Source organism: Neodiprion virginianus, chromosome 3 (genome assembly GCF_021901495.1).
Source record: "Neodiprion virginianus isolate iyNeoVirg1 chromosome 3, iyNeoVirg1.1, whole genome shotgun sequence".
NCBI lineage: Eukaryota > Metazoa > Arthropoda > Insecta > Hymenoptera > Diprionidae > Neodiprion > Neodiprion virginianus.
The window spans coordinates 22,933,944-22,946,734 of NC_060879.1; the positions used below are offsets into that span (position 1 = coordinate 22,933,944).

At 40.5% G+C, this 12,791-nt stretch overlaps 1 protein-coding gene across 2 annotated transcripts in view; it reads right to left on the minus strand.

Annotated features, from left to right (window-relative positions):
- Nucleotides 1-12,791, minus strand: part of LOC124300621 (uncharacterized) — a 131,839-nt gene that overhangs the window by 22,146 nt on the left and 96,902 nt on the right. For both annotated transcript variants that reach the window (XM_046754912.1, XM_046754911.1), the window contains 26 exons: nt 12,059-12,388; nt 11,656-11,961; nt 11,272-11,577; nt 10,873-11,190; nt 10,319-10,648; nt 9,548-9,862; nt 9,124-9,456; nt 8,741-9,046; nt 8,341-8,646; nt 7,843-8,157; nt 7,423-7,752; nt 7,038-7,352; nt 6,101-6,427; nt 5,708-6,013; nt 5,315-5,620; nt 4,913-5,230; nt 4,500-4,826; nt 4,097-4,411; nt 3,543-3,872; nt 2,898-3,203; nt 2,501-2,806; nt 2,101-2,418; nt 1,598-1,921; nt 937-1,248; nt 474-806; nt 51-350 (listed from right to left, as the gene is read on the minus strand). In XM_046754912.1, the coding sequence (XP_046610868.1) occupies nt 51-350; nt 474-806; nt 937-1,248; nt 1,598-1,921; nt 2,101-2,418; nt 2,501-2,806; nt 2,898-3,203; nt 3,543-3,872; nt 4,097-4,411; nt 4,500-4,826; nt 4,913-5,230; nt 5,315-5,620; nt 5,708-6,013; nt 6,101-6,427; nt 7,038-7,352; nt 7,423-7,752; nt 7,843-8,157; nt 8,341-8,646; nt 8,741-9,046; nt 9,124-9,456; nt 9,548-9,862; nt 10,319-10,648; nt 10,873-11,190; nt 11,272-11,577; nt 11,656-11,961; nt 12,059-12,388 (8,238 nt within the window). The remainder of the gene's footprint in view (nt 1-50; nt 351-473; nt 807-936; nt 1,249-1,597; nt 1,922-2,100; nt 2,419-2,500; nt 2,807-2,897; nt 3,204-3,542; nt 3,873-4,096; nt 4,412-4,499; nt 4,827-4,912; nt 5,231-5,314; nt 5,621-5,707; nt 6,014-6,100; nt 6,428-7,037; nt 7,353-7,422; nt 7,753-7,842; nt 8,158-8,340; nt 8,647-8,740; nt 9,047-9,123; nt 9,457-9,547; nt 9,863-10,318; nt 10,649-10,872; nt 11,191-11,271; nt 11,578-11,655; nt 11,962-12,058; nt 12,389-12,791) is intronic.

The following is a 12,791-nucleotide window of genomic DNA, read 5'->3' on the forward strand; positions in this document are numbered from 1 at the left end:
TAACTGTTGTGTTGTTACTGTGACTTGTGACGAAGGATTGTGAACTTTACCTTGCACTGTGTAGCAAGCAACGAACGCGTTGCCAGATGTACCGGATGGGCAAGTACAAATTGGGATATGATTTACGACACTGCATACAGCATTGTTTCCACATGTTCCTATGCAAGGATCCTTGCATTTACTTTGAATACATGCTTGATTAATTGCACAATCTTGATTAAGTACACATTCTGGTCGACAACCTATGAATGGGTCTCCTTGGAAGTTTGGCAAACACGTACATGTACCATCGAGACATTGTGTGTTTGCACGACACAAATAACACGGATCAGTAGGTTCTGGTTCTTGTGCTAAAATATAAGTTATATAGCAATGCAATAGTATACTTCATAGTAATGATATTATTATTAACGAAACATAGTGCAGAATATAGGAGGCACTTATTTGATTCAATAATACAGAACATGGCTTACGTGATTCCAATTGTGGTGTACATCTGGTAAATGGATCCCCGGTATAACCTTCAAGGCAATGACACATAGGTGTATGACCAACCACTGTACATTCTGCTCCTATTCCGCAAGATCCTGGACAAGGATCTCTGCATTTTGATTGTAGACATGCCTGATTACTGGGACAGTCGGGGTTGATTGTACACTCTGGTCTACAATTGGGCGGTGTTCCTATGAAACTGGCTAGACATGCACACGATGCTTGTCCATTAATGTCACGACATTCAGAGTTTTGTCCACATGGCGAAGGAAGACAAGGATTGACATATGTTTGTGGTTCATCTGGTAGCGTAACTGTGAATCCGAATTGTTTTTTGATTATTATTATTATTATTATTATTATATCATCGATTATCAGATTGTGTGTATTTTGAATTTATTAAAGAGTTTTGAAATTTTTTTATGTTCTTAATTTCACACTTACCCGGTACTCTGAAACACGTAACAAATGGATCTCCTGTGTAACCCTGCTGGCAACTACAAATTGGACTATGGTTTATGGTTTCACATCTTGAATTTGAGCCACATCTTCCAGGGCATGGATCAATACATTTTTTGTTAATACATGCTCGGTTTGATGGGCATTCCGAACTAACAACACATTCTGGGCGACACGCTGGAGGAGTTCCGACATATTCGGGCAAACATGAGCAAACAGCTTGTTCATTTATTATTCGACATTGGCTGTTTGGTCCACATTGCGATGGATTACATGGGTCTTGTTTGACAGGTGTATCTGGTAAAAGAGAAAAAAAATTACCGCAATTAGATTATACAATAAGCAAAAGAGCCAAAACAATGGGTAGAAAAATAAGTAATCCGATTAATTCATTGTCAAGGTAAATCTAAACTGTTTTCTTAAGGCCACTGTTTTAATATACATGCAATCAGAGGTGAGGAAATTTTTTCGATAACTAAGGTTCAGAAGAATTTTTAATATTAGCATCTAATTAAATAAGCCGTTGATTTCGTAATTGAGGTACTTTTGAACTGTTTGCAAGTGTATTACAATTATGATAATCTGGTACATGGAAAATGTGAACGAGGTCAGTTCGGTTTCCCGACTAACTAAGACTATTTCATACCTTCTACAGCCATGATGCAGTACGTGAAAGGATCACCAGTATATCTTGCGTAACAAGTACACATGGGCAAGTGGTTAACAACTTGACATTCTGCATTCTGTCCACATGTTCCGGGACAAGGATCTTTGCATTTGAAATTAATGCACGCAGTATTCGACGGACAATCAGAATTAATAACACACTCTGGTCTGCAACCTTCGTACGGATTTCCGAAATAATTTGGAAGACACGAGCATGAGCCGGCTTCATTGAGCTCTTTGCACACAGCATTTGCTCCGCAAGGAGAAGGCTGACAGGGTCGTTGAGGTTGGATGGGCAGTGATGCTGTAAAATGATATTTACACCAATTAGTTATCAGCATATATTGCGCGACGGATATGCGAACATTCTCAGCTATTTAAATGCGATTTTTAAAAGTTTATTTCTTCAGAACATTTTGCAGGAACATCAATGCGATAATTTTGATTTCAATTCATATGATTATATGTATATATGATACTTACGTTCTCGGTAAGTACATTGTGTGAAAGGATCCCCAGTGTAGGAATTCTTACACACGCACATTGGGGTATGACTGTATACGTGACACTCTGCATTGGATCCACAAGAACCAGGACAAGGGTCTTTGCACTTTTGATTGATACAAGCTAAGTTGCTAGAGCATTCACTATTGCTACTACATTCTGGTCTACAGTTTGGTGGGTTTCCTATAAACTCTGGTAGACACGAGCAAGATGGAGAATCGTTTGTAATCTGGCACAGGGCGTTAGGGCCGCATGGAGATGGTTGGCATGGGTTGATGGATGGTGGTACTTCATCTACTGCAATTGAATTTATATGATTAAATAATCAGATACTTATTCACGTCGCAGACGCTAGGAAAAAGAGTCGAAATATTCTTACACATCGGTGTGCATCTGATGAATGGATCGCCTGTGAATCGCGTAGGACAGCTGCAGATTGGATTATGATTCACAACCTGGCATTTGGCTTTCAAACCGCATGTACCTGGACATGGGTCTTTACATTTCTGATTACTGCATGCTTCGTTTTGGAGACAATCGGTGCTGACTATACATTCTGGTCGACAAGTGGGAGGGCTACCAATGAATCCGCTCACACATGCACAAACAGCTTGTCCACTTACAACACGGCATTCGCTATTGGGTCCACATGGTGTGGGGTTGCATGGGTCCGACAGGATAGGTTCTATTCATGAAACATGTTGTCAGAATAAACTTTATAAAACTGCCACAATCCGTTTTATTAACGTAATCAAATGGTGTAAATTATTACGCACCTTCTAATGGAGCACAGAAGCTGAAGGCATTGCCACTGGTGTTCTCGGGGCAACTACACATGGGGACATGATTGATAACAGTGCACAAAGCGTTTGCAGCACATGCGCCAGGGCACGGATCTTTGCACTTGTTTCGTAGACAAGCTTTTTCACGGGGACAATCTGGATTAAGCACACATTCAGGTCTACAACCGGAATATGGGTCTCCTTGATATTCTAATGAGCATGTACAAACACCATCATCACATTGAGCATTTGGACCACAAGGAGATGGATTACACTTGTCTACTGGTACTGGATCAGAAGCTGTAATGTTAGATATGAGTTTGACTAAAATTGTTCGGGGTATAATATAGATTGAATATTATTTATGTAATAAAATGCATGTGAATGTAATGGTCGTAGGATACAGCTAAATCAAGTTTAACAGTAAAAACATTTCATGCAAGTTAATAATTACAAGAGAAATTATGTTTATAATTTACTCTGAAATCACTAATTGCATTTTATAATTGATTTTGCAAAAATGTAATAACTAAGTTGTATTATGTCCTTGTGATTTATTAGATATTCTTTGGTATAATGACCAGAATATTAGATGTCTCATGATGGTGAATTTATATTCTGCGAGATTAGGATGCTTACGAGTTGGGGGAAGGAGGTTGCAGTTTGTAAATGGATCTCCAGTGTAACCTTCAGCGCACGTGCATATCGGAGTATGCATGATAACGGCACATTGAGCTCCAAAACCACACGATCCAGGACAAGGGTCTCTACATTTTTCATTTATACAGGCTTCGTTACTCTGGCACTCGGGATTTATAGTGCATTCGGGTCTACAGTTTGGTGGCTGTCCTATGTAATCATTCAAACAAGTGCAAGCTGGTGTTCCCCCGACATTCCGACATTGAGCGAAGCTGCCACACGGTGATGGAACACACGGATCTGACTCTATAGATGTTGCCGGTTCACGAGCTGTGGAATAGTATGACCGTGAATAATTTACATAGGTAACGGATTGCCATTCAATTGCCAGTCTTGATGTTTCCAAAAAGTGAAATAAATGATAGCATCATTAGATTGGCTAATCTTTAGGTACATACCAATCATATTATTTTATACATTATTTTCACATTGTGGATGCATTGAAAGCTTGAATTGTACATACGTAAATTATTTTTGTACAAAATATCCCTTACGTGGAATTGGTGTGCATCTGGTGAAAGGATCTCCGCTATGTCCTGGCAAACAACTACAAATTGGACTGTGATTTACTACCACACAGTTGGTTTTCAGACCACACGGAGCAGGGCATGGGTTTACACATTTCTGATTTATGCATGCTAGTTGGGAGGAACATTCTGAGCTGGAAACACACTCTGGCCGACAACCTGGCGGGCTGCCAACATATGTAGGAAGACAAGAGCATATTGCTTGATCATTAAGCTCTTTGCACTGGCTGTTAGGTCCACATGGTGATGGGTTGCAAGGGTTTCGTTTCTCTGACTCTTCAGCTAAGTAAGAAATATGTTCATGGAGGTAATACTCATGGTAGTAATATCGGCTAAAAAAATAATCGAAGCGAGGAAAATCTGAACTTACAAAATTGGACGAGGGTACAAAATGCAAAGGGATCGCCAGTGTATCCTGAGCGACAGTTACACGACGGCAAGTGGTTAACAGCTGAACATTCTGCGTTTTGACCACAAGTGCCTGGACATGGATCCTTGCATTTGGATTGAATACAAGCTTGATAAGATGGACAGTCAGAATTGATTACACATTCGGGTCTACATCCTTCGTAAGGGTTTCCTTGGTAGTCGGGTAAGCAGGAGCAAGATCCAGCACCATTAGATTCTTTGCAAATCGCGTTTGAGCCACACGGTGAAGGTGAACAGGGGGAGTGTACATCGTCAGGAATTGGACTAACTAAAACATGGGAAAACAAAACAACAATTTTATAATATTTAGTAATATAACGATTTACTGAATAATTCTCTGAAATTTTCTCTTACTTTGAGCGGGGAAACATTGAACAAATGGATTTCCCGTGTAGTAATTAGAGCATACGCAATTTGGTGTGTGACTAACGACGTAACATTCCGCATTTGCACCGCACATTCCAGGGCATGGGTCTTTACATTTTTGATTAAAACATGCTTGATGACTGGGGCATTCATTATTGCTAACACATTCGGGTTTACAATTTGGAGGGGAGCCTGTATACTGCGGTAGACAAGAGCATGAAGGTGATTCGTTGTTGACTTGGCATTGTGAATAGGGGCCACATGGCGAAGGTTGGCACGGATTTATCGGCACAGGTTCCGTCATTTCTGAGAAAAATATTGACGAATATGATTGAAACTATTTAATCAATCTATGTATACTGCAGGAATACTACTATACTAATTTCTTACGTATGACAGTGCATCTGATAAACGGATCACCAGTGAAACGTTCGGGACATGAGCAAATTGGGTTGTGATTGATTACTGCACATATCGCTTGTAGGCCACAAGTTCCAGGACATGGATCTCTACATTTTTGGTTTGTACAAGCTTCATTTCGTGTACAGTCAGAACTAACTATGCATTCAGGTCGACAAGATGGTGGGCTGCCTATGTATTCGGGCGCGCATGAACATACAGCTTGTCCATTCACTTCACGACAAATGCTGTTAGGGCCACATGGAGATGGATTGCATGGTCTTGGGTTAACAGGAGCTAAATATTTAGATAATAATAAGGATTATTCTTTCATTGTAATGTTTCTTGGTTTTCGCATATGTTTAACTTTTGATGGTTATATACCTTTTACTGTTTGGCATAAGATTAATGCATTTCCACTTGTGCCTACTGGACAACTACACATTGGGGTATGGTTGATGACATTACATAGGGCATTTTGTCCACAGGTACCAGGGCACGGGTCTATACACTTATTGCGCACACATGCCTTGTTGAAGGGGCAGTCTGTATTTAGGACACACTCTGGTCGACACCCAGTGTATGGGTCACCTTTGAATTCAGGTTCGCAAGTACAAATTCCATTGTTACATATGGCATTAGGACCGCATGGTGATGGATTACATTGGTCTATGTCAACATTTTCTGTAACTGTATAACATACGTTATTCAAATATGAATTCAATACGGAATTACAGGTTTTGTACTCAGTACTATGTGGTAGAAATATTTTTATACTTGGTGTGGAATGACAACTGCTGAATGGATCCCCGGTGTAACCTTCATTACAAGTACATACTGGTATGTGATTGAACACACTACAAATGGCGTTCAATCCACATGACCCTGCACATGGGTCACGGCATTTCTCATTTATACAAGCTCTGTTACTTGAGCAATCAGGGTGAATTGTGCATTCAGGTCTACAATTGGGGGGACTACCAAGATATTCAGCCAAACAAGAACATGATGGTGTTCCACCAATATTTTGGCATTGCGAGTGTGGTCCACATGGTGAAGGGAAGCATGGGTCTCTATAATCTTCAACAACGGGCTGAATTGGAGCTGAAAGCCAAGTTTTGAGATTTTCGATTACCTCAACTACTGGAAGCTAAACGGTAAAAAATAGTATATTGTGTTACACGTGCAGAAAGTGGGTAATTTTCATCGAGTATAAAGTTTGCACCATGAGCCATAGACGAGTGCCGCATTGTCACAAATACAACTGCAAAGTCGGCGACACAAGCCGAAAGCGAGTGTAGTAATTGCACAAGTACCCGTTTGAACATTGCACTCGCCTACAGTTCACGCTAAGAACTTTGTACTCTTTGGAAATTACATACTTATCACTCGCGATGCAGCATGAGCCAAGGCAAGTGCTGCAATCAGACGAGTATAACGCCAATCCGCATGTGTAACGGACGGTATTTTTTGTAATACTTGTAAAGGAAAGTTTAATTTTAGAAGCACTGAAGGTGTCACTGAGGTAGCGTGAAATTACGGTTAGGTAATTTATGTTTAATGACACAGTGCATAAAGACGAGTTCTTTTTCCGCAATAATCGGAAATCAAGCAGGTGCTTTAAACAAATATCTTCCCATATCTAGTAATAGATAGGAAGGATAGCTGAACATGATATTGTATGTTACTTAAATTATGACATAGTTATTCTTACGTGGAATCCCGAAACATCGTGTGAATGGATCACCAGTCAATCCATGTTTGCAAATGCATATGGGGCTGTGATTTATAACATTACAGATTGTGTTCACTCCACATGGAGTGGGGCAGGGGTTGGTGCATTTTTGGCCAATACACGATAGAGTTGAGGAACAGTCCGAGCTTACGACACACTCCGGTCTACAATTGGGTGGGCTGCCTATATAAGTTGGTAGACAAGTGCACACTGCTTGACCGTTAATTTCCCGACACTGACTATTAGAACCACAAGGTGAAGGTTCGCACGGGTTGCTCGCATCGGCTACAACTGCTAATAAACAAATTTTGCATTTATTATTTATGTTTGAAAATCAACTCTACAGGTATAACCGATTTCTTACTTGGTTCTAAAATTGGGTGGCAGTAACGGAACGGATCGCCAGTATATCTTTCGAAACAAGTACATGTTGGCATATGATTTATGACATGGCATTCAGAATTTTGGCCGCAGGTTCCTGGGCAAGGATCTTTGCATTTTAGCCCAGTGCAGGCTAGGTTTGATGAGCAATCCGAATTTACGACGCATTCTGGCCTGCATCCTTCGTAAGGATTTCCAATGTATTCTGCCACGCACGTGCAGGAGCCAGCATTTTCTCTTACTCTGCATTCTGCATTTGCTCCGCAAGGGGATGGTGTACAAGGAGTTGGGGATTCATTAAATGGTATACCAACTAAAAAGGAGTAAACTTGATGTGAATAAAAGCTGACGTTTATAAACTCGATTACGAATTAGTTGACCAAGGTATGAGAAAACATCTTACTTTGTTGTACACATTGTGTGAATGGATCCCCGGTGTATCCAATGGAGCAAACGCACATTGGCGTATGACTGACGACATGACAATCGGCATTATATCCGCAAGAACCAGGACATGGATCTTGGCACTTTTGATTTATGCATGCCTTTTGACTTGGACATTCGCTATTACTAATACATTCTGGTCTGCATTGAGGTGGTATACCAATAAATTCTGGTAAGCACGAACAAGATGGCGAATCATTGAGAACTTGGCACTGCGCATTGAGGCCGCAAGGTGATGGTTGACATGGATCTACATACGCCACTGGTTCCACAGCTTGAAAATGTAAAAACATTTTTACAAGTAATGTCGATAGGTTCATGTTTCATACACTTGAAACCATACCTTTCGTTATATATGGTAGATTTTGTAATACTTGAAAAACATATTGTGGCAAAATATGAACGGTAATTGAAACATATGGTTTTGTGTTCGGAAAAGTTCAGAAAGTATCCTTACGTATTGGTGAACATTGAACGAACGGATCTCCCGTCAAAGTGGTTGGGCAGCTGCAAATTGGGTTATGGTTGACAACTTTGCAGCTTGCGCGTATTCCGCAAGTTCCCAGACAAGGATCACTGCATTTCTGATTGCTACATGCCTCGCTTTGAGCACAATCTGAGTTGACAACGCATTCGGGCCTACAAGTTGGTGGGGAACCTATATACCCAATGATACAAGAGCATATTGCATGTCCATTACTCTGTCGGCACTGACTATTTGGTCCACACGGGGATGGATTGCATGGATCGGTAAAGGCAGGTGCTGTAATTATTACGATATTGTAATGCAACATTTTTATAGACACAGTCAATTTATGGCAAGCCACGTAATCCTTTATTACGTGCTATATGCATACCCTGTTGAATATTGCATGAAATAAATGCATTTCCGGTCATTCCTGAAGGACAACTGCACATCGGAACGTGGTTATATACGTTGCATATGGCATTATATCCACAAGTTCCTGGACAAGGGTCTACGCATTTATTGCGAGTACATGCTCTGTTCGGTGGACAGTCTGTGTTGAGAACACATTCTGGTCGGCAACCTGAGTATGGGTCACCTCGATATTCAGGTAAACATGTACAAATTCCATCATTACACTGAGCATTTGGCCCACACGGAGAAGGATTACATGGATCAGAGACATCAGGCTCAGGTTCTGTAATCACGTTTGATTATAAACTCGGCGAAGAAGATATATAGGTCGCATCGGGGACAAATAATATGCAATCTTACGTGACGGTTTCAGGAAACAGTTACTGAATGGATCGCCAGTGTATCCTTCAAGACAGGTGCATATCGGGACGTGATTAGTTACGTGGCATTGTGAAAGTACACCGCAAGATCCAGGGCAAGGATCTCTACATTTTTCGCGCATACATGCTCGGTTACTGGGACATTCCTGATTGATCGTGCATTCGGGCCTACAGTTTGGAGGGATTCCCATGTAACCAGTAACACAAGAACACGAAGGGAGTCCTCCTATGTTTCGACATTCTGCATACTGGCCGCAGGGTGATGGAATACATGGATCTCTTTGAATTATTTCGTCTTGACCTGGAGACGTCACTGTAATTTAACCAAAGCATTATTTTCCCGCTGGATATGAACTTCGGTTAATAGTGCATGTCTGGTTGTTAATAATGAGCCTGATTCTCACATGGTACTGAGAAGCACATGGTGAATGGATCACCGGTGAATCCTTGTCTACAGCTGCATAATGGAGCATGGTTTATTACTCTGCATTCAGAATTCACACCACATGGCGTCGGGCATGGATTTTTGCATTTCTGTTCTATACATGCTTTGTCAAAAGTGCACTCAGAACTAACAACACATTCTGGTCTGCATGTCGGTGGGCTACCAGTGTACGCCGGAAGACAGGAACAAACAGCTTGATCGTTTATTATCCTACACTGACTATTTGGACCACAGCGAGCTTCACTGCACGGATCAATTTTGTCTACTGGAATATCTGTAATGAAAGTGTCGTGAATAATGAAATAGAATCCAAGCCCATTGATATTTCACCCGTTTAAAATCACTATGCTTCACATATAGGGCGTGACATGACGAGTCACCACACGTTTGACTGCGTTCGTTTTTTACTTGGCTGTTTTATTTGATCTTTCAGTACGTGTTGCAATACACCTCCATGATTTCTTCTGTATTTTTAACGTAAAGGATTTGACAGTCAGATTTTTGCTATGAAATCGAAAATAAAAACTGGAAAGAAATCTAATAAGATTTTTTGAGAATTGTAATCTTCGAGACAAATTGAGTTCAAAAATTTACTAAAATCATGAAATATCTTGTGAATAGTGAAAGATGAAAAAATAAGCCGAATCAAAAATGGACAAAATGAGGGACTGTATACAAGAAGCCCCTTTTTAGTAATTCCAATATGAGGTGTATGATGATGGCAACTTACTGACTGGTTGTTGTAATGTACAGTATTGATAAGGATCTCCCGTATAAGATGTGTAACAAGAGCATGTCGGTACATGGGTAACTACACGACACTCTGCGTTTGTACCACAAGTTCCCGGACATGGGTCGATGCATTTAGACCTGATACAAGCCAGATTCGACGGGCAATCTGAATTTCGAACGCATTCCGGCCTACAACCTTCATACGGATTTCCAATATATTCTGGCAAACAGGAACATGATCCTGCTTGGTTACGTTCAGTACAAATAGCGTTAGATCCACATGGAGACGGTAAACAAGGTGTTGGTCTTTGATCGACGACGTCATCGACTGTAAAAATTATTTTGTATGTGATCAACGTTTATAGTTCATTTTGGAAGTTTCAGATAGTCAGAATGTGGTCTTCCAGTTATTATATAACTGAAATTGAGTGTATTACTGAACTGATATATTTTGTTAAATTCATACGATTTAGTTACGTATCAAAAACTCATTTCATCTCACAACTTTTTTCTATAATGCAAGATTTTTCTATATTGATTGACATATCTTACTTGGTTTGATAAAGCATTGTGTAAATGGATCTCCCGTATGCCCAATGCTACAGAAGCACATTGGTGTATGGCTTACTGTACGACATTCTGCGTTATTGCCACATGAACCTGGGCATGGATCTTTGCATTTCTGGTTATTACATGCTTCATGACTGGGGCACTCGCTGTTACTAATACATTCGGGTCTACAGTTTGGTGGGGAGCCAATAAATTCGGGTAAACAAGAACACGATGGTGAATCATTCGAAACTTGGCATACCGCATTTGGGCCACAAGGAGATGGCTGGCATGGGTTTACAAATACAGCTGGAATTTCAGCTGGAAGTAATAATGTCACTTAGAATTGGTAAGGTTTATAGTTTGGCGTGAATATTATTTCAGTAATACAACGGGTCTTACGGATCGGTGCACATCGCACAAATGGATCACCGGTATATCTCACAGGACAGTGACATATTGGATTATGGTTGACAACTTCGCACAGAGCTCCATAACCGCATGTACCAATGCAAGGGTTTCTACATTTTTGATTATTGCAGGCTTCATTTTGTGGACAGTCAGAACTAACAAGACATTCCGGTCGGCATGACGGCGGGCTTCCTATGTAACCAGGGACGCAGGTGCACACTGATTGACCATTGTTACTTCGACATTGACTATTAGGACCGCAGGGTGAAGGATTACATGGCGATGAAACTGCAGGAGCTACAGAAAGTTATGAATGTATAAATAAACAGCCTGTTTCATTGAAACATGAAAGTTTGGAGCTATTAATGACACTACCTCGGATTGGTGTACATAGAACGAAAGCGTTGCCTTCAAATCCTTGTGGACAGCTACACATAGGAATGTGATTTATTACACTACACAGAGCATTATTTGCACAGGTGCCTGGACAAGGATCGTAGCATTTGTTCCTAGAACAAGCTCTATTGCGAGGGCAGTCAATATTAAGAACACATTCTGGACGACACCCCGCATATGGATCTCCTTGATATTCGGGTAAGCAAGAACAAATGCCGTTGTCACATTGAGCATTGGGGCCGCAGGGAGATGGATTACATGGATCCGATTCTTGTGGTTCAGTTTCTGAAAAGAAATGTTCGTCTTGACATAAGTATAAAAAATCTTTTAGGTCAAGTTTTTTTCCATCTTAATTCATTTGTAATGTATGAAGTTCACTTACGCTGAACTGGTTTTAAATTACACTGAGTGAATGGATCTCCAGTAAAACCTTCTAAACATTGGCACATTGGTGTATGATTGACAACCATGCATTGTGCATTGAAACCGCATGATCCTGGACATGGATCTCTACATTTTTCTCGGATGCAAGCCAAATTACTGGGGCATTCTGCATTGATTGTACATTCAGGTCTACAATTTGGTGGACTGCCAACATAGTTTGCCAAACAAGTACATGCAGGAGCGTCACCAACAGCACGACACTCAGCATTTGCGCCACATGGTGATGGAATACAAGGGTCCCTCATTACAGGTGGTTGGGGTGGATTGACTGTAAGAGTTATAGTTTTATAGAACATGTGACCTAATATGTAAACTGACTATCAGTAAAGTATGTCGTACTGTCTTCAAGTTGATTCCATGTGAACCGGATCAGCAAGGAGAGGGATTTTTTTTTATTTCATAATGCACATTGCCCTGACTTTGCCTGATAATAGTTTTTTAAATTGAGTAACTTGCAGAACGTTGTCCGAATATTATTTAAGAAATACACACTTGAATAGAAAGTTCATACTGTACTGTTTTTAATCGAAGAAGCATCAAGTCCGTACATGTTCTTGAGATATTTGAAAAGTGAGTAACATTACTGGATAAAAAATATTTACCTGATGTTACCAACCACCAGATACAAATCTGGAAATTTAATGGCCTTTTGACGTGAAATTTTGAAGACA